The 26,071-nt window shown below is 37.1% G+C and overlaps 1 protein-coding gene across 1 annotated transcript in view; it reads right to left on the reverse strand.

Moving 5' to 3' along the window:
• Positions 1–26,071, reverse strand: part of DNAH8 (dynein axonemal heavy chain 8) — a gene marked incomplete at both ends in the record, with an annotated part of 336,864 nt that overhangs the window by 221,386 nt on the left and 89,407 nt on the right. The window contains 4 exons of the mRNA XM_081042394.1: positions 3,203–3,307; positions 5,085–5,320; positions 7,834–7,960; positions 8,501–8,697. Coding sequence (XP_080898520.1) covers positions 3,203–3,307; positions 5,085–5,320; positions 7,834–7,960; positions 8,501–8,697 — 665 coding nt within the window. The remainder of the gene's footprint in view (positions 1–3,202; positions 3,308–5,084; positions 5,321–7,833; positions 7,961–8,500; positions 8,698–26,071) is intronic.

The raw sequence follows: 26,071 nt of genomic DNA on the forward strand, positions 1-26,071 counted from the left end.
ATCTAGTTCACGACCCAAGAGGCAAAGCCATCTTCTCTAACTGCAGTCAGGGAAGTTTTCTGGTTGACTCATCTCAGGCTATCACTGTGGCCAAGGAAGCAGTTACTTCTATAGGCACAGTCTGGGTCACATGCTTTCTCTCGGACCAGCCCAAGATCTGGGATTAGCAATGTCTAGTAGATTCACATGGTTGCTGAGGTTGGCGCTATTCTCTAAAAGAAAGTGATATTACTCTGAGTATTAAAAAAAAAAAAAAAAGCAAATACTCTCCACAATGGTCTCCAAAGCTTCTGCTTAAACCTTCAATCATAATACCTAGCACTTAATTCCTGCTTACTATCTGCCAGGCTCTTTACATATCTTAACTCATTTAATCCTTGCAACAACCCTGTGTGGTAAATACTAATATTATACTCATTTTACAGGTAAGAGAAATGAGGCAGAGAGGGGCAAAGTAATTTTCTCAAGGCTCTAGCACCAGGCAAGGTCAAGATTCAAAACCTGGCAGTGGGGTTCCAAAGCCCCTGCTCTTAACCGCTCTCAACAATAGCATCTATATTGGTTGGAACATATATTACTTTAAGCTGAATAGTGATTATAATATAGAATTGTCTATCTTTACTAAAGGATGGGTTAGTGGGTTTAACACTAATAGTTGAAGAGATAGAACAATTCGTGAATTTTTTTCCATTGAACAAGAGAAAGTTGGGTTTCACTAAATCTCAGTGGAATATTCCCCACTTCCTTCCTAGGAGTCACTCTCCTGACTAACCAGCAAGCATTTTTCAAAACAAGCAATTAGTCACTATGTAACATGAATTTAAATAAACATGAGTATAAGAAATATTTTATATACATTACCTCAAGTGAGCCTTATTTGTATAACCACATATAAAAAAAATCCTAAAAATATTCCTAAATAACCACATAAAGAAATTAAGAAACAAAGGTTATTACCTTGTATAAGATTACCCCACTGGGTGATGGCAAAGATGGAATCACAAGTCATGACCCCAATTTTAGCACTGTGTCCTTGCTACTATGACATGCTTCAATCTCAGTGATAAATCTTTCCACAAACAAGAAATTTTAAGCCATTTTTAATTTAATTAATATTCAATAAAAATTTTCAGTACAATTAAAGAATCTGGACCCTCCCTTAAAGTTCATTTTTAGTGTCTAACTTGTGGTGTGTAAATATTTACCTACTTCAAAAATTCTTAAAGAGAAATATTTACCTATAAATATACACAAGAAAAAAAATCTCAGATCAGTAACTAACCATCCACCTTAACTAATGAGGCAAAGAATGACAAACTAAACCCATAGCAAACAGAAGGAAATAATAATTTTTAAAAAATAGAGCACAAATAAATGATACAGAGAACAGAAAAACAATAGAGAAAATCAACAAACCTAAAGTTTCATCTTTGAAAAGATCAACAAAATTGATAAACCTTTTTCTAGACTAACCAAAAATACAGGAGAAAGGACTTAAGTTACTAAAATTAGGAACAAAAGGGGCTATCACTACCTATCTTACAGAAATAAAAAGGACTATAAGGACACAATCAACAGAGTGAATAGGTAACCTACAGAATGGGAGAAAGTAACTGCAAATCATTTATCTGATAAGGAGTTAATATCGAGAATATATAAAGAACTCCTACAACTGAACAACAAAGAAACAAACAACCCAATTAAATAATAGACACAGGATTTGAATAGACATTTCTCCAAAAAAGATACACAAATGGTCATTAAGCACATGAAGAGAGGCTCAGCATCATATATCATTAGGGAAAGGCAATCAAAGCCACAATTAGATACATCTGACCCATTAGGCTGCCTACTATCAAGGAAATAGAAACTAACAAGTTTGGGCAAGGATGTGGAGAAAGAGGAAGGAACTGTATGCACTGTTGGTGGGAATGTAAAATGGTACAGCCTCTATGGAAAACAGTATGGCAGTCCTCAAAAAAATTAAAAATAGAATTACTACCGTGTTTCCCCGAAAATAAGAGCTAGCCGGACAATCAGCTCTAATGCATCTTTTGGAGCAAAAATTAATATAAGACCCGGTCTTACTTTACTATAAGACTGGATATAATATAATGTAATGCAATGTAATATAATATAATTATAATATAATACCGGCTCTTATATTAATTTTTGCTCCAAAAGACGAATTAGAGCTGATTGTCCGGCTAGGTCTTATTATCAGGGAAACACAGTGGCTGAGACAACTGGATATCCACTTACTTTTGCATGAAGTTGGACCCAAAACTAACAACATATACAAAAATTAACTCAAAATGTATCAGAGGCCTAAAAAAAAATTATAAAATTCTCTTAAGAAAACATAGTTGTAGATCTTCATGACCCTGGATTAGGCAATGGTTTCCTAGATACAATCCCAAAAATACAAGCAACAAAAGAAAAATTAGACAAATTGTACTTCATCAGAATTAAAAACGTTTTACTTCAAGAGAACCATAAAGAAAGAGAAAACACAACCCCACGGAGTGACAGAAAATTTTTGCAAATCCTTTGATAAGGGACTTCTATCTAGAATATATGAAAATACTCTTACAATTCAAAATAAAGAGATAAATAACCCAATTTTAAAAACAAGCAAAGGATTTAAATTCACCTTTATCCAAAGATATACAAATGGCCTATAAGTACATGAAAAGATTTTCAAAATCATTAGCCATTAGAAAAAATAAAATACTGGTACATTTGACAAGGCAGATAAACTTTGAAAACAATATGCTAAGTGAAAGAAGCCAATCACAAATGACTGCATACTGTATGATTCTATCTACATTATATGTCCAGAAAAGGCAAATCCATAGAAACAGAAAGTAAATTAGTGGCTGCCAAGGGCTAAAGTGAGGGGGAAAATAGGAAGTAATTGCTAATGAGTATGGGGTTTCTTTTGGGGTGATGAAAACACTTTAACATTAGTGATGTTGTTTGTGCAACTCTGTGAATACAGTAAAAATCACTGAATTCTATACTTTGAAATGGTAAATTTTATGGTATGTGAATTATGTCTTGATAAAGACAGTAAAATAACATATTAAGCTTTTTAAAAGTATGAAATATAGTTTTTCAGGAGACGGTGACTTAAGTAAGTCACTATAATAATTAAATAAGAATTTATAAATTAAAAAATAAGAATTAAGTATGTACTTACAGCTTTGCTCTGCAATTTGTTGAAAGAATATCTCAAGGTATCAACTGCTTCTGATTCTTCCTTGGTTACTTCAACTTCAAATCTGTTTAAAATAGCATAGGCTTCCTGTGGAGTGAGGGTGGAGTTCAGAAACATCACAAGGAAAGCAATTGCCAAATGATTGAGATGTCTTCTAGAAACACATTCCTATGCCTTCGAAGAAGAGAGCATATTCCAGAAGAGTTGTTTCCAAAATTAAACGTGTATAAGGAGCACCTCTAGATTCTCACTGACATTGGTATTTACTCTCGAGTCTAGGCCCTGCAATCTGCGTTTAGTAAGAGCCTAGGTGATTCTGATGGAGATGTAAGCAGAGTACACCGAGATCCTAGAAAATATCCCTGGACTCATTTTCTGCCTCTATCTCCTCCTTGATCTTGTGTTGACACCATGCCAAATATTTTCTGATGTTCTGATAAACTATGGATTGCCTATATAGGGAATGGAATGAAATAATGCTGTGGGAGACACCCTGAAGGAAAAGAAAACTTGAATGATTAAAGGAATGGATTGGTAATTGCCTTTACCAAAAGAATTTATGCTGAAAAATTGAACTTCTGCAGTCAGGAAAGAAATTGATATGATAATTTAAGGAATGAGTGGTCAGCACCCCAAATTCCCAAATACTAGGATTGCAAGAAGTAGTAAGTTCAAAGATATGAAGTTCATTAGCTACCAGAGTATAAATTCTAAAGGGGTTCAAGAGACCAATGCTCAATCGTGAGCACTGGGTACCAGAGGAGACAGTGGGAATGCCGATTCCCCAGGCATGCAGGAGATAAGGGAGTGCGTTGTCTATAGGAGATTTAAAAAACAGTAATAAAATGGATTAAGAGTCTGGTTTTTATTATGTCCATGAGACAAAAATTCTAACAGGTATATGTAAAATACTTGTGAGAAGTATATAGACTGTATTGTCTATATCCTAATCTCCAGAACCTGTGAATATGTTACCTTACATGGCAAAAGGGTTTTGGTAGATTTGATTAAGTTAAAGAACTTAATTATCCTGGAACTCATCCTGGGTTAAGTCAGTGGGCTCAATGTCCATATAACAAAGGACAAAGGACAAAGGTCCATATAAAAGAAAGAGGGGGAAGCAGGAGAGTAGGAGTCAGGACCAAAGCAGGGTAGGAGTGATGCAATTGCTGGAAGGCGGCCATGAGCCAAGGAGTGCAGTCAGCCTCTAAAAGCTGATGAGACCACAAAATGGCTTCTTCCCCCGAGCCTCCAGAAGGAATGAAGCCCTGCTGACATTCTTGACTTTAGCCCTGTAAGACCCATTTTCAGACTTCTGATCTCTAGAACTGTTAAGATAACACATTTGTGTTGTTTTAAACCATTAAGTTTATGGTAATTTGTTATATCAGCAATAGAAAAATGAATACAGTACTCTTCCCTAACAGCATCTTCTGCTGATCTAAGTTCCAACAGTTTACTGTTCAGCCAAAGGGGACTGCTCCCACCGTGCTGCCCATGGGATGCCACTGGCCACGAGTGAGGCCTATAACTGGTTTCTAAGGACAACTTTGGGGAAGTTGCCTAACATGTTGGGACTGATGTGAGAGAGTGCAACCATTCCCTTCCGTCAAATGTTGGTGCCAGCAAAAAACATAATGAACTCTGTCTGTACCAGTACAGCATTATTAATCTATTAATACTTTGTATACTGTACGCTGTTGATAATTGTCAAAATACCTTCAAGGACACCAACCTCACAAAGGAGAAATAGGCAGACAGTACCATAAAATAAATGAAGAAATATGTAAACAGAATCAAATTTTTAGTGTCTCTAAAAAAAAAAAATAGCATTTCAAGAATGAAAAGTGCAATTGTTTCTTACTTCAATTGGTCCCAAAGTCATGTCCATTTGAATTTCATTATCACGGATACAAGACAAGGCTTCCATTGCAAACCTGACATCATCTAAATCACGAATAGGTCTAGATAACTTTTTCAAGTAGTCATTAATAAATGTTATCATGTCTGACATTTTCTTTTTGTATTCTTCATTCAGATATCGGCAGAGTAACATCTTCCACGCCTTAGCCTCAATTGATAAGGCCAATTTCATTGGCTCTGGTGAAGATAAGAAAAGATCAAAATAGAATACAACTGACATTCTGAAAGGATTCATTTTATGTGTAATCTGAGCACCTATAACTGCACTGTCCCATTTGATAGTCACTAGCCACTAGCCACACACAGCTATTGAGCACTTGATAAGTAGCCTGAATTAAATGTGCTGTAAGGTTACTAGATTTTGAAGATTTAATTCCTATATCCAGGGAGTATGATATGCTGTGCATGAGGACGCTAAGTCTATGGAGAAGAATTTCAGAAATTACTTCTTGTCCTGTCCAACGTGAATCTTGCTGTTTCTGGCCATCCCATTAGCAGCCCTCACTCATCCCCCATCTTCTTCTAGGTTACCCCATAGAGTGGAGTGTCATATACTGTTTGTCTGCCAGACCTGCCCATTTTCCTGTTATGTCACTCCCGAACTCATCTACAGAGATAGAGAATATGTATAACCTGACCCTGTATCTGGCCTGATTGTAGCAATCTTGATCTTTTAGATACTGTTCAGAATCCATTCTTGAGAGTTTGGAATGGTGCCCTCTGGCCTGGGAAGCAGAAAAAGCCATGCACAGAGGGAAGAAGAGAAAGGATTTCCTCAGTTTCCTACACTGTCCCTGGTTCTGGTCCATTCCTAAAGCCCGGTTGCATCTTGGATTCTGGGATATACCATTTTTCCCTCAACATAGTTCAAACAGGTTTCTGTTCCTTGAAAACAAAACAGATCTAACAAGTCAACTCTAGCTTATCAATCCTTACCCATTCCTCCATTCTCTCCTCCCAGTACCCCTAAAATCCCCAGCTCTACCAAGCTTGGAAAATAACTACTCCTCCCACCTTCCAAGAGTTAAACCGAAAAGCATAGGGAGCTGAGGAAAGTGTATCCTGAGAAGAGACACACAGCCCTCTTGTTGATTGAGGTTGTGAGGGCCATACCTCCTGGGCCTCTTTTCTCCTTTTCCTTAGGCCCCGGGAATTCAGCCCACCTTCCCCTTTCTTTATAACTATTGTCACCTATTCCATTTTTCCGTTTCCTCTCTCTAAAGTCAAGTGCTTGGCCAACTGGAACACTGCTACAGGTGATTTTTGTATTAAGGATCATAGCGCTAACCACTAGGAGGAAACAAATACCATGTTTTCCTGAAAATAAGACCTACCCGGAAAATAAGCCCCAGTTAAGATCTCAGCCAGATGGACACATTTACTACATTATGACAATGTTCCAGAAGAAGATGACATGACTGTAATTGAATAAATGTAGATTGTTGTACATGAAAAAATAAGACTTTCCCTGAAAATAAGCCCTAATGGAGCAAAAATTAATATAAGACCCGGTCTTATTTTCAGGGAAACACGGTAGGACATTAATAGGTAGAGTACAGTTTCTAAAACGCTACAGAAGTCCTGGTAAGTATTGCCCCTGGTATAGTTTTGGAATTCTAGCTAAATAATCCCCTCAAGTATTTGTGCTTCTCCAAATTAAATCCCTTCTTGATAGATATAATAGTAGTCAGTACTTATTGAACATCAACTGTTTGCCAGGTACGATGCTAAGTGTTTCATATGAAGTAGTTCATGAGGTGGGCACATTATCATCACCAGCAGAAGAGGGATCAAGTAACCTTGGTAGTCAAATTTGAGAGCCACAGTTACCCTGATTGCTTGAGGATAGATCTGAAAATCTACCTAAGGTGATGTAAATTAGATCATTCTAATATATTCTGAGAATAAAATCACCTCACAAACTTAAGGCTGGTTGTATCTCTGTAACCATGTCAATAAGTAGCCACCACAACCAGTTTTAAACCCAAACCATAGACCAATTCACTTCAGCTCACATACATTTGCAAGCCAATCAGTGTCAGCCCCTCCCTTCTGAATGTCAACCAATCAGATGGAACATACTCAATAAGCCGGCCACTGAGTGCCGACCAATCAACAACAGTGTCCCCTGAGCAAGCATCCTTCTGCAGACGATGTTAGCCTCGATAGACACACACAATCCTTGGCCTCCATGCTGCCGGGCCACCCTCTATGAGATGATCAACTGGGAACATTGTGCCTGTCCAGCATAGCTCTCCCTCACTGTAGTCAGCAAAAAAGTCATCTTGAGCTTTTTGTGTCAGACATTAAGTGGTTGTCTCATCATCCTTTGATACTCTAATCCCAAATGGATTCACTTCTCAGGAAACCTCAAACCGACTCCTATCTCTGGTACTCAACCCCCTCCTCACAGTAATCTGAAAGAGTTGTATCTGTACTTTCAGTTGTTGGGTCTGCCAGTTGAGAAACTTTGCAGAATATTAAGTGTATTAAGCCACCTTAGTATAATAGTATGTATAAAATAAATAATAATATATAACATACATATTATATGTATAACACATATATGAATAATATTAGTGTTCCAGAAATATTTAATATTTATAATATTGTACCAAGGTAGCTTAATAACTGCTTTCTAAGTAACATTTCATGTGAAAACACAGATATTTTGCATATTTTTTAAATACCTGTATGTAATTCAAGAGCTCCTACAACAATAATAGGCTTCAACTCATCAATCTCCTGTTCAAAAGTAGCATAGTGCAGAATTTCCGATCTGATTTCAGTCAGAGAGGGGTTGTTAGCCAAAAACTCCTGTAGTAAGGAAACATTTTCTTTAGCTTTTTGACAGTATAAATCTTACACTTATAATAGTTAAGTTAGAAAATTGCATTTGCTTATATACGTTTCCACTCGTACGTGCTGTCAGTAAGGGAAGGGATGAATTGACTGTACCGGAAAAGGAGGCTATGTGAGGGAATTTCACAAAGGAACATGAATGGTTATTCAGAGTTCTCAAGCTTCCTTGAGTCTCTAACCAAAAATACAGCTCAGTCTGGGTAAATGTGATACACCCTTGAACACCTGGCTTCCTGACGCGTCTGGAATATAACTGGTACTCAATTGTTTCAGCTAATTAAGCGAAATCTGCCTGAGCCTCATGACTACCAATTGCCTCAAAGTGTCAGTGTGAGAATTACACATGATATAATGTGTTAGGTGCTTGGCATTTACAAGTTCTTGACTTCTGCTCATGAGTTCCTGTCATTATCCCTGATATTTTCTTGGTGCACCCCCACAAGTTAGATGTTAACAATTCTAACCCAAACTGCATCACAGGTAGCAGAAACACACCTTCACTTTCACATCTCGGTCCTCTGTCCAGAGTGTCTTGTACTTCTGAAAGTCCTGCAGGGCGTCATGAGCCACCTTTCTTAGAGAGTTCACACAGGAAGAAAAGAGGAGGACCAACTTGGAAATATCCTTGTGCTCTGCTACACCCAGATAAAAGTTCTTCAGCTTCCTTGCAGGAATAACATCTTCAATAGATTCTGAAAACACATTTATATGTATATATATATTCAACTTGAAATATTATCAATTTTATTCTTTATAGACTTTTTTCAAGCTGTATTTTCTTAAAAGACTCTCCCTCCAAGTAATTAAGAGCTATTCTCTTGTTAACTTCACTTATTAAACTATTATGCCTTATTAAATTATTTTGAGGTCTAGATTTCTTTAATGTGGAAAAACTGTGTTATTCAGAGAAGAGAACTGAAAGACACTGATTAAAACCACCCAAAAAACTTTTTTAAAAGTCCTCCAAGGAGGAGCGGCCAGAGCGTTCAGTTGGCTAGAGCGCGAGCTCTGAACAACAGGGTTGCGGGTTCAATTCCCACACAGGTTAGTGAGCTGCACCCTCCACAACTAGATTGAAGGACAACAACTTGGAGCTGATGGGTCCTGGAGAAACACACTGTTCCCCAATAAAAATTTTTTTTTTAAAAAAAAGGTCCTCCAAGGAAAGGTCATGAGTTGAAATTGCTGCCTTCCAAATAGCATGGTAGTTAAAGGAGAGGCACTGCATTTGTTACCCAAATACTTGTGAGAATAAAATAAGACATATGTTCGTCTTCAACTCAGCATCTGGTATAGGTATACAGAGATTGTCCATTCACCATTAGTCACCATTATAAACATCTCTTGCCAAAATCTGCTCATGTCAGTACCTTGATTGAAAATGTTAAGTATTCTCCATCAGAGACCATATAGATACTGTTGTTTGGCCCAAATAGCACCTTACTCTTTAAAAATAGTTAACAATTTCATGCAAAATTCCAGATCTCCTGCTTCTCTTTTTAACATGGTTCAATCTGGTAGTAGAGCGTCCACCTTCTTGCATGGCAATAATTAAATGAAGGTAAACAGTGTCTCTAAAAGGGGCATCCCAGCTGAATTTACCACAGTCTCCTCTAAGGCTAGTCACTCATTTACTCTTTTGTTTTATATTTAATCAAATTAAATCAAAAGAAAATACAAAGAATTGGCTTAAATACACACACGCACACACACAGCAGGTGCCAAAGGAAAACTGTATTAAAATTGTAATACTCAATATATACCAATAACTAAAGATGAATACAAGTCATATTTGACTTCTGCAATCATAAGAGGTGCTCAAAGTGGTTACCATCAGTGTCCAGACTCTTCTGATTATGGTGAACTACTGCTTGAGCAACCTTGACTAAAGTGTTCCCTTGTCTACATTTTTTTGGCATCCCTGGTGTGTGTGTATACATATATGTGTATATGTATAGGGATGCCAAATATATATATATATATATATATATATATATATATATATATACACACACACACACACATACATATATATGTATGTATATACCTGTATACATATATACACATAATACGCATACACACATACACACACATATATATGTATGTATATATATACACATATATATGTGTGCATATACACACATATATATGTGTATATATATGTGTATGTATATATATATATATTAGATTGTGTAATAGTGGCTATGTAATTTAGAGATTAAGATACATTTAAAGTCTGTAAGTTTTTCCCATATGGATAAAAGTTTCTAGTGCCATTTATTAAAAGTACATTCTTTCCTTATTGATTTGTAATTCCACCTGTATCATAATCTAATTTATGTGTGTGTGTGTGTGTTTCTGCTGCCTCTGTCCTGTTCCATTGATCTATTATCAATTCTTGGACCATTAGAAGATTGTGTAAATTAGTCTGACTTTATAATACTCCTTGCTATTTGTCAGGGAAGGGCCCCTTACCTTCTTTTTCTTCACCAATTTTTGGCTCTTTGCATTTCCATATAATTTTATAATAAAATATTAAAATTAAGAAATTATAGAAAAAAATTCTGTTGTGATTTTGTTGGAATTGTATTGAATTTTTAAATTAATTAAAGAATTGATGTCTTCATATTATGAATTTCTTCCAGTCTTCCATTTTGTCATTCAACAATAACCATTTTCTCAAATAAATGCTATGCAAATATATTTACATTTATTTATAAAGTACTTTCTGGTTTTGTGGATATTAAAAAATATTTTTTCTATTATAGTTTTTCTACATTTAGTGATATATAATTGACATATAATTGTATTACATTTTAATTGAATTATTGCTCATTACAGAAATACTCTTTATTTTTGTATATTGGTCTTTATATATAAACATTACTGAATTTATTAGTTATAACAGTTGTTTATAGGTTCTTTGACCTTTCCATGTATGATCTTTAAATAAGGATAATCTTAGGCTTCTTTTCCAATTATTACTCTAATTTTTTATTCTCTGATTTCATAGTGAAGATCTCCAGTAAAATACTGAATAAAAGTGATGACAGCAGGCTTCATCTTTCATTTTAATGGGAAAAAATGCTGCTAAATTTTTCCACGGATAGCATTATCAGAAAATCCCTCATATTCCTAATTTGCTAAGAAGATGTGTGTGGGGGAAATATTTTCATATATACCAAAGCATATATACAAGGTCTGACAATTAAGTTCGCGAACTTGCCACCATGCACTTACATTGGCAGCGCTGTACAAACAGCTCGGTAAGGTTTCAGAACCTTGGTATATCAGTGTCTCATAGCTGTGTTAATATCACGTGTGATGGGGTCTTGCTGTGGCGTTTATTATTTTTTGTGGGCCGTCACGAGAATGTCTGAGCTTGAATTAGAGCAATGAACAAACATTAAATTTCCTGTTAAACTTGGCAAGAGTGGAAGTGAAATCAGGGACATTTTAATCCAAGTTTATGAGGATAATACCATGAAGAAAACAGTGTACAAATGGATTAAACGTTTTTCTGAGGGGGAGAAAAACTCATCACTGATGAAGAGAGGTCAGGGCAGCCAGTGATGAGCAGAAGTGATGAAAAATTGCAATAATTTGTTGAATTGTGCATCAAAATCATTGGCTGACTGTGAGAAACACAGCAGACCAATAAACATTGATAGAGAAACAGGAAAATCTTAACTGAAAATTTTGGCGTAAGAAAGGTGTGTGCAAAAATGGTCCCGAAGGAGCTTTCCAATGAACAAAAGAAAAGGAGAGTCGAAGCCAAGACCTTTTGCAGAGGCAAGACAATGTTTTGGGCTGTGTTATCACTGGTGATGAAACATAGGTGTACCAATACGACCCTGAAACAAAGCATCTAAGGGTACAATAGAAGTCAGCCAATTCTCCATGACCAAAAACGGCCAAATCAAGAGTCAAAACGATGTTGCTAAACTTTTTTGATATCAGAGGGATTATTCATTATGAATTTGCACCAGCTGGACAGTTAATCAAATTTACTATTTGGAAGTGCTGAAAAGGCTGCATGAAAAAGTTAGATGAAAACAACCTGAACTTTTCGCCAACAATTCATGGCTCTTGCATCATGACAATGCACCAGCTCACATGACACTGTCTGTGAGGAAGTTTTTAACCAGTAAACAAATAATTGTATTAGAACACCCTCCCTAGTCACCTGATCTGGCCCCCAATGACGTTTTTCTTTACCCGAAGATAAAGGAAATATTGAAAGGAAGACATTTTGATGACATTCAGGACATCAAGGGTAATATGATGACAGCTCTGATGGCCATTCCAGAAAAAGAGTTCCAAAACTGCTTTGAAGGGTGGACTAGGTGCTGGTGTCGGTGCATAGCTTCCCAAAGGGAGTACTTCAAAGGTGACCATCGTGATATTCAGCAATGAGATATGCAGCACTTTTTCTAGGATGAGTTTGTGAATTTAATTGTCAGATCTTGTAAAACATTTGTTAAAGTAGAATTTCAAGTACATAAAACATGTATTGAAGAAAAAGAAAAAGAATTCCAATGTACTCAGCACACAGGTTATGAAGAGAATGCTGCCAAGATATCAGTAGTCCTCTCTAGGACCCTCTCTACTTACATTCCCTGAACCCTAGAAGTAATCACTATACTGAATTTTCTTTGAAAATAAACTTGAAGATAAACCAATGTACTTATCTCTAAAAATGTTTACTTTTTAAAAAAACTGAGCCATAAGCACAAACCTAGCTGTGAAAGGAAAAAATATTAATTGCTCATGTTAGACGAAGGCTCCCAGGAGAAAAGCTAAAGAGTCTCTGGGTCTAGTCTTGCTTTGGCTTACTACAGGTTTACAAAAGCCCTTTGAGGAAGCTGTGGGATAGAATCATAAGTTAGTCCTACATAGAAAACAGAGGTCTCATCATAATTGGGGCATCTGGCAGGGTTATGTTTATGAGCCAAGAAATGGATACCCAGCAGGAATATGGCCAGGACATTTTCCTAGATCCCAATACCCTCCCTCCAATTTTCAGGAGAGGGGCAAAACAGAACACTTCCAAAGAGTGAAATGAGTTTCCTCAGCTGACCTAGAGTAGTGAGAGCAGAGCTGCAACTTCATCAGCACATGGAGAAAGCAAGCAAGCCCAAACAAGAATATGAACCCAGTTCACCCAGGTATTCAGCATTCAAGTTAAACAACAGTACAATGGCATCTATGCTTGGCATACAATTGTCATTGTGTAATTATCCTCTATGATTCATGTGGGAATTCCCTTCACCTCTTTGCTGTATTTTACACCAGTTTCCAATATCCCATGTCGTCTTCTCTATTTTTCTTGCTTTATTTTCTCATTTTGAAAACATACAACTTTCAATAACTTTGTGGGAAATAGTGTATTGAGGGTAAATTTTTTCAGACATTCAGTTTCTGAAAATGCCTTAACTCTACCATCATACTTAGTTGATAATTTGGCAAAGAATAGAATTCTTATTTGCAAGGTTGTTGATATTCCAAAGATTCTTGCACGTACTGGTTTTTAGCTTTACATTTTGCCTGCTATAATAATAGAAAAACATTAGACTAAAAGTCAGACAACTGGATTCTACTCCTCTTATCTGGATTCCTCCATAGCCCTGTCACTAGGGTTGTGATCTGGGACAAATTATCTAACTTTTCTGAATAAAGGATGGAACTAATATTTATTTTGCCGGTTATTTTATGTATATACATAGATCCATACAGATGCTTTTTTTTTTCAAATATTTTATTGGGGAAGGGGAACAGGACTTTATTGGGGAACAGTGTGTACTTCCAGCTCTTTTTCCAAGTCAAGTTGTTGTCCTTTCAAACTTAGTAGTGGAGGGCACAGCTCAGCTCCAGGTCCGGTTGCCATTGTTAGTTGCAGGGGGCACAAGCTTACTGTCCCTTGCAGGAGTCGAGGAGTCAAACCAGTAACCTTGTGGTTGAGAGGACGCGCTCCAACCAACTGAGCCAGCAGCAGCTCAGCTCAAAGCGCTGTGTTCAATCTTAGTTGCAGGGGGCACAGCCCACCATTCCTTGCTGGAGTCTAAGAGTAAAACCGGCAATCTTGTGGTTGAGAGCCCACTGGCCCATGTGGGAAACAAACCAGCAGCCTTTGGAGTTAGGAGCATGGAGCTCCAACTGCCTGAGCCACCAGGCCGGCGCCATTCACATGCTTTCCTCCCACACCTGCTTGCCTCTGATTTTCCAATGTTATCCCTTTCAGGTCCTGCAAATCAGTCTAGCCGCTTATCACGATCAAAGAGTGCACGCATATCTTTGCTTCAGATCATTTTTCCCTCCTTCTAAAGGATATACTACTTGAATCTCTGCCCCCCTCTCTGTCCTTAAAGGCCACTCCTAAGTAGGCACAGTGCAGTGAAAGTCCATTTTCAGCTCATACCAAAATATCAAGCCAACACATCATCTACCAGGCCTGACGTTCTTTTGTCCTCCATTAACTCGTTGTAGGAAATACTCCATGAAACTATAGATGTAATCTAGAGAGCAGTGTTGGTGCAGCGTAGAAAGGTGGCGTGGGACTCTGGGCCATCTGTTCATGTAACTTACATGGTATATTATTATTTTTAATTTGCATTTCCCTGGTTACCAATAGAGGTGATAGAGTTTCAGAAAAATACCTGGAATTTATTTTAAATTCCACATACAAATGAGATTATGCAATATTTTTCTTCCATGTCTGGCTTATTTCACTGAGCAAAATGTCCTCCAGATTCATCCATGTTGTCACCAATGGCAGGATTTGCTTCTTCTTAAGGCTGAATAATTTTCCATTGTTAAAAAAGTCAAACTCATAGTAACATAGAGTCGAATGATGGTTACCAGAGTCTAGGGGTAGAGGAAAAGGGGAGATATTGATCAAAAGGTACAAACTTCCCGGTAAAAGATAAATAAGTTCTGGAGACCTAATGTTCAGCATGGTGACTACAGTCAGCAATAAGGTATTCTACCTTATGGAAATTTGCTGCCAGAGTAGATCTCATGTGTTCTCACCACAGACACACACACACACACACACACACAAAGGTTAACTACAGGAGGGGATGGATACGGAAAGAGAAGGACACCATAAATATAAATGGACTGCACTCACCAATAAAAAGGCACAGAGTAGCAGACTGGATCAAAAAACAAACCCAACCATATGCTGCCTCCAAGAGACACATCTCAGCTACAACGACAAACAGAGACTCAAAGTGAAAGGGTGGAAACTGACACTCCAAGCAAATGGTATCCAAAGAAATTCAGGTGTAGCCATACTGATATCAGGTGAAACAGATTTCATGATAAAAACAGATTTCATGATAACAAGAGACAAAGATGGACATTTCATAATGATAAAGGGGATTATACAACAAGAAGACATAACAGTCATCAATATTTATGCCCCCAATCAGGGAGCACCAAAATATACCAAGCAACTACTAACAGAACTAAAGGGAGAAATTGACCAAAACACAATTATACTAGGGGACCTAAATACATCATTGACAGCTATGGATACATCATCCAAACAAAATAAAGAAAGAAAATAGCAGCCCTAAATGACACATTAGATGAAATGGACATAATTGACATTTATAGAGCACTTCATCCTAGCACATCACACTATACATTTTATTTCTAGTTTACATGGAACATTCTCAAGGATAGACATATATTAGGGCATAAAACTAGCCTCAGCAAATTTAAGAAGACTGAAATCATACCAAGCATATTCTCTGACCACAAGGCTTTGAAATTGGATATCTACTGCAAAAAGAAAGCAGGAAAAACCACAAATATATGGAGATTAAACAACATACTTTTCAAGAATGACCAGGACAAAGAAGAAATAAGAGATCAAAAGATACATAGAAACAAATGAGAATGAAAATACAACCTACCAAAATTTTTGAGATGCAGCAAAAGCAGTGTTAAGAGGGAAATTTATATCTTTACAGGCCTATCTCAAGAAACAAGAAAAATTCAGATAAATAATCTCAGGTTACACCTTAAAGAAACAGAAAAAGAACAAATGAAACCCAAGGTCAGCAGAAGAAAGGAAATAATAAAAATCAGAGGAGAGCTAAATGAAACAGAGAACAAAAAGACAACAGAAAAAAATTAATGTGACAAAGAGCTGGTTCTTTGAAAAGATTAATAAAATTGACAAACCCTTGGCTACACTCTTTAAGATAAAAAGAGAAAAGACACTAATAAGCAAAATCAGAAATGAAAGAGGGGAAGTTATCACGGATACCACAGAAATACAAAGGATCATCCTAGAATACTATGAAGGACTATATGCCATCAAATTCAATAACCTAGAAGAAATGGACAATTTCTTAGAAACATGTAGCCTTCCTAGGCTGAATCACGGAGAAATGGAAAATCTAAATAGATCTATCACCAGTAAGGAAATTGAATTAATCATCTGAAACCTTCCCAAAAGCAAAAGTCCAAGACCAGATGGCTTCACTAGTGAATTCTACCAAACCTTCAAAGAGGATCTAATACCTGTCCTACTCAAATTCTTCCAAAAAATTGAAGAAAAGACAATACTCCCTAACTCATTTTATGAGGCCAACATTACCCTAGTACTAAAACCTGGTAAGGATAACACACAAAAAAGAAAACTACAGACCAATATCTCTGATGAATACAGATGCAAAAATCCTAAACAAAATTCTAGCAAATCTAATGCAACAATGCATTAAAAAGATTATTCATAATGACAAAGTGGGGTTCACCCCAGGGGCACAAGGATGGTTCAACATCCACAAATCCATCAATATGATATATCACGTAAACAAAATAAAGGACAAAAATCATGATTATATGAATTGATGCAGAAAAAGCATTTGACAAGACACAAAATCCATTTATGACTAAAACACTTAATAATAATTAAAATAGGTATAGAAGGAAAATACCTTCACATAATAAAGGTCATATATGACATCCTCTCAGCTAACATCATAATAAACGGTGAAAAACTGAAGCCCTTTGCTCTACGTTAAGGAACACGACAGGGCTGTTCCCTATCACCTCTGCTTTTCAATATAGTGTTGGAAGTCCTCGCCAGACCAATCATCAAGAGAAAGAAATAAAAGGCATCCAAATTGGGAATGAAGAAGTTAAACTTGAGTCACTCTTTGCAGATGACATGATGATGCTATATATAGAAAACCCTAAAGACTCCACCTAAACCCTAAAGACTCCAAATCTATTAGAAACAATAAATGAATACAGTAAAGTTGCCAGCTACAAAACCAATGTACAAAAGTCCATTGCATTCCTATATACTAACAATTAAATCTAAGAAAAAGAAAAAAAATCCTTTTACAATTGCAACAAAAAGAACAAAATACGTAGGAATAAACTTAACCAAGGATATGAAGGACCTATATGCTGAAAACTGTAAGACATTTTTAAAAGAAAGTTAAGAAGACACAAAGAAATGGAAAGACATTCCGTGCTCATGGATTGGAAGAATCAACATAGTTAAAATGGCTGTATTACTCAAAGCCATATACAGATTTAATGAAATCCCCATCAAAATCCCAAGGCAGTTTTTAAAAAAATAGAACAAAAAAATCATCAGATTTGTATGAAACCATAAAAGACCCTAAATAGCCAGAGCAATCCTAAGAAAACAGAACAATACTGGAGGTATCATGCTCCCTGACTTTAGCTTGTACTACAGGGCAACAATAATCAAAACAGTATGGTAACAGACACACAGACTAATGGAATAGGATTGAGAACCCAGAAATAAAACCACACAAATATGGACAGACTATTTTTGACAAAGAAGCGAAAAACATATAACGGAGAAAAGACAGCCTCTTCAATAAATGGTGCTGGGAGAGTTGGATAGCCACGTGCAAAAGAAAGACACTGGACTGCTATCTGTCACCGTGTACCAAAATTAATTCCAAATGGAATTAATAGAAGAAAACAGAGGTACTAAACTATGGATCTTGGTTCAAAGAGCATTTTATGAATTTGACTCCAAAGGCAAGGGAAGTAAAAGCTAAAATAAATGAATGGGACTATATCAAACCTAAAAGCTTCTGCACAGCAAAAGAAACCATCGACAAAATAAAGAGGCAACCAACTGAATGGGAGATTTTTGCAAAGAGCGCCTCTGATAAGGGGCTAATATCCAAAATATACAAGGAACTCATACAACTCAACAACAAAAAACCAAACAACCCAATTGAAAAATGGGCAGAGGATCTGAAGAGACCTTTCTCTGAAGAGGACACACAAATGGCAAATAGACATGAAAAAATGCTCGATTACTAATCATCAGAGAAATGCAAAGAAAAACCACCATGAGATATCACCTCACTCTAGTTAGAAACGGCTATCATCAACAAGACAAACAGTAACAAGTGTTGGAGAGGCTGTGAAGAAAAAGGAACCCTCATACACTGTCGGTGGTATTGCAGACTGGTGCAGCTGCTATGAAAGGCAGTGTGGAGGTTCCTCAAAAAATTAAGAATTATCATATTAGCCAGAAATCCCTCTCCTGGTTATCTACCCCAAAAATCTGAAAACATTTATCCATAAAGACATGTGTGCTCCAATGTTCATTGCAACTTTATTTATGGTGGGCAACACATGGAAACAACCAAAACATCTTTCAATAGATGAATAGATAAACAAGTTGTGGTATATATACACAATGGAATACTATTTGGTGGTAAGAAAAGATGAAATAGTACCACTTGTGACAACATGGATGGATCTTGAGATTATAATGCTAAACTAAATAGACAGAAAAAGTTGAGAACCATATGATTTCACTGATATGTGGTATATAAAGCTGAAAACAACAAAAGAACAAGACAAATGAAGGAACAAAAACTCATAGACATAGACAATAGTTTAGGGGTTACCAGAGGCTAACGGGGGAGGGGGCTCTAGAAGAGGGTAAATGGGGTCTAATACATGGTGATGGAAAGAGAACTGACTCTGGGTGGTGAGCACACAATGTGAGATATAGATAATATATTACAGAATTGTACACCTGAAATCTATGTAACTTTACTAACAACTGCCACCCCAATAAACTTTATTTTTTAAAAAAAAGAAAGAGAAGGAGTAGGAGGAGGAGGAGGAGGAGTAGTAGTAGTAGTAGTAGTAGTAGTAGTGTGGCTTTCTACACAAAAAGTGTCCAAAAAATGTCCCTGGAATTTGGGGTCAGTGTCACATCATATTCATAATTATTTAAGGGAATACCTTATGTGTACTTTACGTACAAGGAACACATGACCTAAGTCTTCTAAGCACCATACTCTAGCAAACTAAGTTTATTAAACCAAATACATGCTGTAAATAGTATTAATACTAAGGTTTAATTTTTAACTTTGAATTTAAATTATGATAGTAGAACAGTGATGAAAATCCTTGTTCACCTATGACAAAAATCTGGGGAAAAAATGTCTATATGTTATGTTTAAGATGGAAGATGGAGAACACTGGTTTTTTTTAATCTTTTATTATTAGTTTCAGGTGTACAAAACAACATAGTAATTCAATATTTAAACATCTCACAAAGTGATAACCCCAACAAGTCTACTACCCATCTGACACTGTACATACCTATTACAATACCATTGACTGTATTCCCTATGCTGTACTTATATCCCGTGAATATATGTATATATTTTTTACTTATACTTGACATTCAATATTATTTTATATTAGTTTAAGGTACACGTCGCAGTAGTTAGGCATTTATGTAATTTATGAAGCGATCATCCCAATAAGTCTAGTGTCCATCTGACACCATAAAGTTTTTACAATATTATTGACTATATTCCAGTGTCTTTCACATCCCCGTGACTATTTTGTAACTACAAATTTGTACTTCCTAATCCCTTCACCTTTCTCATCCATTTCCCCAATCCCCTTTTCCCCCCATCAGTAACCATCAGTTTGTTCTCTGTTTCTCTATGCCTATTTCTGTTTTGTTGTTTGTTTATTCTGCTCTTTAGATTCCACATATAAGTGAGATATTATGGTATTTGTCTTTCTCAGTCTGACTTATTTCACTTTGCATAATAACCTCTAGGTCTATTCATATTGCTGCAAATGGCAAGATTTCATGCTTTTTTATGGCAGAGTAATCTCCATTTTATACATCCACCCCAGTTTCTTTATCCAATAATTGTCTATTGATGGACATTTCAGTTGTTTTCCATATTGTGGCTATTGTGAATAGCACTGCAGTAAACAGTGATCCATATATTTTTCCAAATTAATGTTTTGGATTTCTTTGGATAAATATCCAGGAGTGGAAATAATGGGTCATAAGGTAGTTTTAATTTTTTCAGGAACCTCCATACTGTTTTCCACAGGGGCTGCACCCATTTGTAATCCCACCAACAGTGCACAAGAGTTCCCTTTTCTCCACAACCTCACCAGCACTTGTTTGTTGATTTATTGATGATGGCCAAGCTGACAGAAGTGAGGTGGTATCTCATTGTGGTTTTTATTTGCATTTCTCTGATCAGTGATGTTGAGCATGTTTTCATATGTCTACTGGCAATCTGCATGTTCTCTTTGAAGATATGTCTACTCAGGTCCTCTGCCCATTTGTTAATTGGATTGTTTGTGGGTTTTTTCGTGTTGAGTTGCATGAGTTTTTAATAAATCTTGGATATTAACCCCTCATCTGATGTATCACTGACAAATATCTTCTCCCATTCAGTAGGATGGCTTTTCCTTTTGTTGATGGTTTCCTTTGCTGAAAAAAACCTTTTAGTTTCATGTAGTCCCATTTGTTTATTTTTTCTTTTGTTTGTCTTGCCCAAGGGCTATTTCAGTAAAAATATTACTAAGAATAATGTCTGAGACTTTACTGTCTATGTTTTCTTCTAGGAGTTTTATGGTTTCAGGTCTTACATTTAAGTCTTTAATCCATTTGAGTTTATTCTTGTATATGGAGTAAGAAAGTGGTCCAGTTTCATTCCTTTGTATATATCTGTCCCATTTTCCCAATACCATTTATTGAATAAACTGTCTTTACCCCAATGTAAATTCTTGCTTCCTTCATCATAAATTAAATGACCATATAGGCATGGAAATATTTCGGGGCTCTGTTATTTTCCATTGATCTATGTGTCTGTTTTTATGCAAATACCATGCTGTTTTAGGTACTATGACCTTGTAGTATAATTTGATATCAGGTAGCATGGTACTTCCAGGTTTCGTGGCTACTGGAGGTCTTTTATGGTTCTATATAAATTTGAGGATTATTTATTCTAGTTCTATGAAAAATGCCATTGGTACTTTGATAGGATTGCATTGAATCTATGTGCTTGTTATCCACAACATGGTATATATTTCCATTTATTTGTATCTTCTTTAATTTCTCTCTTCAATATCTTATAATTTTCTGAGTACAGGTCTTTTACTTCCTTGGTTAAATTTGTTCCTAAGTATTTTTTTCTTTTGATGCAATTGTATGTGGAATTGTTTTCTTAATTTCTCTTTCTGATAGTTTGTTATTGGTGTATAAAAATGCAACTGATTTCTGAATATTAATATTTTATCTTCCTACTTTATTAAATTCACTTATCCGTTCTAAAAGTTTTTGGTGGTGTCTTTGAGGTTCTCTATATGTAATATCAGGTCATCTGCAAATAATGACAATTTTTTCTTCTTCCTTTCCCATTTTGGATGCCTTTTTATTTCTTTCACTTGTCTGACTGCAGTGGCTAGAACTTCTAGTACTATGTCGAATAACAGTGATGAAAGTGGGCATCCTTGTCTTGTTCTTGATCTTAAGGGGAATGGTTTTAGCTTTTCCCAATTAAGTATGATATTAGCTATGGGTTTATCATATATGGCCTTTATTATATTGAGATATGCTCCCTCTATTTCCACTTTGCTGAGAGTTTTTATCATAAATGGATGCTGGATTTTGTCAAATGCTTTTTTCTGCATCTATTGATATGACCATGTTTTTATTTTTCATTTTGTTTATGTGATGTATCATGTTAATAAATTTGTGGATATTGAACCAACCAAGAAGAATCCCACTTGATGAAGGTGTATGATCTTTTTAGTGTATTGGTGAATTCAGTTTGCTAATATTTTGTCGAGGATTTTTGCATCTATGTTCATCAGGGATACAGACCTATAGTTTCCTTTGTTTGTAATGTCTTTGGTTTTGGAATTCCGGTAACGATGGCCTCGTAAAATGAGTGTGGGCACCTTCCATCCTCTTGGATTTTTTGGAATAGTTTGAGGAGAATAAGTGTTAATTCTTTGAATATTTTGTAAAATTCACCTGTGAAGCCATCTGGTCCAGGACTTTTGTTGGTGAGAAATCATTGATTACTGATTCGATTCTGTGTGTAGTAATCAATCTGTTCAGATTTTCTGTTTCTCTTGATTCAGCATTGGAAACTTGTATGCTTTTAGTAATTTATCCATTTCTTCCAGATTGTCTAATTGGTTGGTGTATAGTTGCTCACAGTATTTTCTTAAAATTGTTTGTATTTCTATGGTATCTGTGGTCACTTCACCTTTCATTTCAGATTTTATTTGGGTCCTTTCTCTTTTTGTCTTGATGAGTCTGGTTAAAGGTTTGTCAATTTTGTTTATCTTTTCAAAAACCAACTCTTGGTTTCATTGATCTTTTGTATTTTTTTTTTAGTCTCTATTTCATTTATTTCCACTCTGATCTTTATTATTTCCTTCCTTGTACTCATTCTGGGCTTTGTTCGTTGTTCTTTTTTTCCAGTTCCCTTAACTGTAAATTTAGACTATTTGAGATTTTTCTTGTTTCTGTAGGTAGCCTGCGTTGAAATGAATTTCCCTCTTAGGACTGATTTCACTGTCTCCCATAGATTTTGGGTTGTTGTGTTTTCATTTTTGTTTGTCTCAGGTATCTTTTGATTTCTTTCTTCATCTCATTGTTGACCCATTCATTATTTAGTAGTACTTTATTTTGCTTCCATGTGTTTGTGTGTTTTTGTATTATTTTCTTGTGATTTCTAGTTCCATACCACTGTAGACCCAGAAAATGCTTAATATGATTTCAATCTTCTTAAATTTATTGAGACTTGTTTTGTGGCCTAACATGTGGTCTACCTTGTAAAATGTTCTACGTGCACTTGAAAAGAATGGATATTCTTCTGAACTGGGGTGAAATGCTCTAAAACTATCAATTAAATCCATCTGGTCTTGTGTGTCATTTAAGGCCGCTGTTTCTGTGCTAATTGTCTGTCTGGAAGATCTGTCCAGTGGTGTCAATAAAGTGCTAAAATCCCCTACTATAATTGTGTTACTGTCAATTTCTCCCTTTATGTTGTTCAGTATCTGTTTTATATATTTAGGTGCTCCTATGTTGGGTGCATAGATGTTTACTAGGGTGATGTTCTCTTGTTGGCTTGTTCCCTTTATTAGTATGTAATGTCCTTCTTTGTCTCTTATTATAGTCTTCGTTTTACAGTCTATTTTATCTAATATAAGTTTGCTACCCTTTTTTTCATTTTCATTTGTGTGAAATATCTTTTTCCATCCCTTTACTTTTAGTCTGTGTGCCTTTCGATGTGTGGTGGGTCTCTTGTAGATAGTGTATGCATGGGTCTTGTTTTCTTATCCATTCAGCTACCCTATGTCTTTTGATGGGAGCATTTAATTCATTTACATTTAATTACTGATAGGTACATAGTTATTGCCATTTTATTATTCATAGTTTTGATCTTTGTTCTCTCCTTTCTTCTGCTTAAAAAGTCCTTTTAACATTTCTTGTAATACTGGCTTGGTGGTAATGGATTCCTGTAGCTCTTTCTTGTCTGGAAAGCTCTTTATCTCTCCTTCAATTTTAAATGATAACATTGCTGGGGACAGTAATCTTGATTGTAGGCCCTTATTTTTCATTACTTTGATCATTTCCTGCCACTTCCTTCTGGCCTGCAATATTTCTGTTGAGTAATCAGCTGACAGTCCAATGGGAGCGCCCATGTAAGTAACTAGTTGTCTTTCTCTTGCTGCTTTTATGATTCTCTGTCTTCAACCTTTACCATTTTCACTACTATGTATCTTGGCGTGGGCCTGTTTGGGTACATTTTGTTTGGGACTCTCTGCACTTTCTGGGCTGGTATGTCTATTTCCTTTGCCAGGGTAGGGAAGTTTTCAGTCATTATTTCTTCAAATAGGTTCTCAATCCCTTGCTCCCTTTCATCTCCTTTTGGTACTCCTATGATGCGAATGTTGTTACGCTTGATGTTGTGCCACAGGTCCCTTAAATTATCTTCATTTCTTTTTATTCTTTTTGTTGTTTTTGTTCCTATTAGGTATTTTCTGCTACCTTCTCTTTTAAATCACTGATTCGATCCTCTGATTCATCTAACTTGCTGCTGATTCCTTCTAGAGCATTCTTCATTTCAGTTATTGTATTCTTTATTTCTGACTGGTTCTTTTTTAGGTTTCTCAGTCCTTCTTTATGTCTCTCTTTGTTGAAATTCTCACTAAGCTCCTTAGGCATTCGTAAACTCTGTCCCTGGTAGGCTGGTTGCCTCCATTTCATTTAGTTCTATTTCTGCAGCTTTTTCCTGTTTTTTTTTATTTGGGACATGTTTCTTTGTTTCCTCATTCTGACTACCTCTCTGGGTTTGCTTCTATGTATTAGGTAGATCTCCTCCTATGTCTCTAAGTCTTTGTTGGGAGGCCTTATGCAGTATGTGTTCTGTTTGGTCCAATGGCACAATCTCCCTGATCTCCTGTGTCCCTTGTGTGTATTGTATGTGTTTTCCTGTTGTAGTCGAGTTTTGATTGCTTTTGGTGTGTCAGTGGGTGGTACTGACTCTCAGGTTGACTGACTATGAGGACTGGCTATGCTCACAGTGCATGAGCTGCTGTGTGGGGGCTGACCCCTCAAAGAGCCCCCCTAGGGCTCTTATACCTGTTGAAATGCCCCTTTGGGTGTGCACTTTAGCAGGCTAACGAGGTAGTGCTCTGGTGGTGTCTGAAGCTGGTCCCTGCATGTGTTATTTCTGATGTCTTTTGGAAGGGGCTTCTGTGCTGGCCAATTTCAGCCTTGCGTGTTACTGGCCCACCACTACGTGGCAGGAGCCAAAAAGCTTTGTGTGATTGGCTGCTGCCTATGCTGGACCTGAAGGCATGTGGGGCTGGCCTCGCTGTGAACCTTGGCCGGCTGCCACCAACCAGTACTGGGTCTGAGGCAGCTCAGCAAAAGGCCCTAGGACCCACAGGCCTGTTGACACCTGCCAGCTTCCCATTACAAGTCCATCCTGTACCAAAGGCCCAGCCATTGAAAGAGTCTCCTTAGGTGCATGGGCCAGGCTGGTTGATCCGCTGTTGAGAGTGCCCTCAGCAATGCAGCATGAGCTGGGTGGGGTGGGATCCCAGGGAGTCAAGTGATGCGGCCAGTGGTTTTTACAAAGTTAATGCAGATCCCGTGCATGAGCTGTGACCATTTCGCACAGCGTCCTGTGCACACCGCAGCCAGCCACTGCTCACCTCAGGTTCACAGATCTCCAAGAGCTGCCAGAGAGAGGCAGTGGCATGAGTTGTGGCTCACTGCCCACCACCACAAGTTCCCTGTGCAGCCGCAGGCTGTCCCCTGCTATGAAAGGCTTCTGCAGCTTGTGGGGTGGGGCTGGCCAACCAGGTACCAAGAAAGCCACCAGCAATGCAGCTCTAGATGGTCAGGGCAGGGTTCCAGGGAGCTATGGGGTGTGTGCAATGGTTTTTACACTGTTAATGCAGTTTCAGTTCTGGCACCAGTGCTGGGTCCATGACCACTTCACAAAAATGCCCTCAGAACACCGCAGCCAGCCACTGCTCACCTAGGGCTCACAGATCCCTGAGAGCTGTCCAAGTGAGTTAGGGGTATAAGTTGTGGCTCACTGCCCACCACCACAAGTTCTCTGGAGGAGCCACAGGCCTTCCACTGCTGTAAAAGTCTTCCACTGCTTGTTGGGTGGGGCTGGCCGCTCAGTGGCTGAAAGTGTCCCAGACGATGCAGTACTACTTGTACGGGGTGCAGAACCAGGGTGT

The sequence above is a fragment of the Rhinolophus hipposideros genome, assembly GCF_964194185.1.
Source record: "Rhinolophus hipposideros genome assembly, chromosome: 3".
Lineage (NCBI taxonomy): Eukaryota > Metazoa > Chordata > Mammalia > Chiroptera > Rhinolophidae > Rhinolophus > Rhinolophus hipposideros.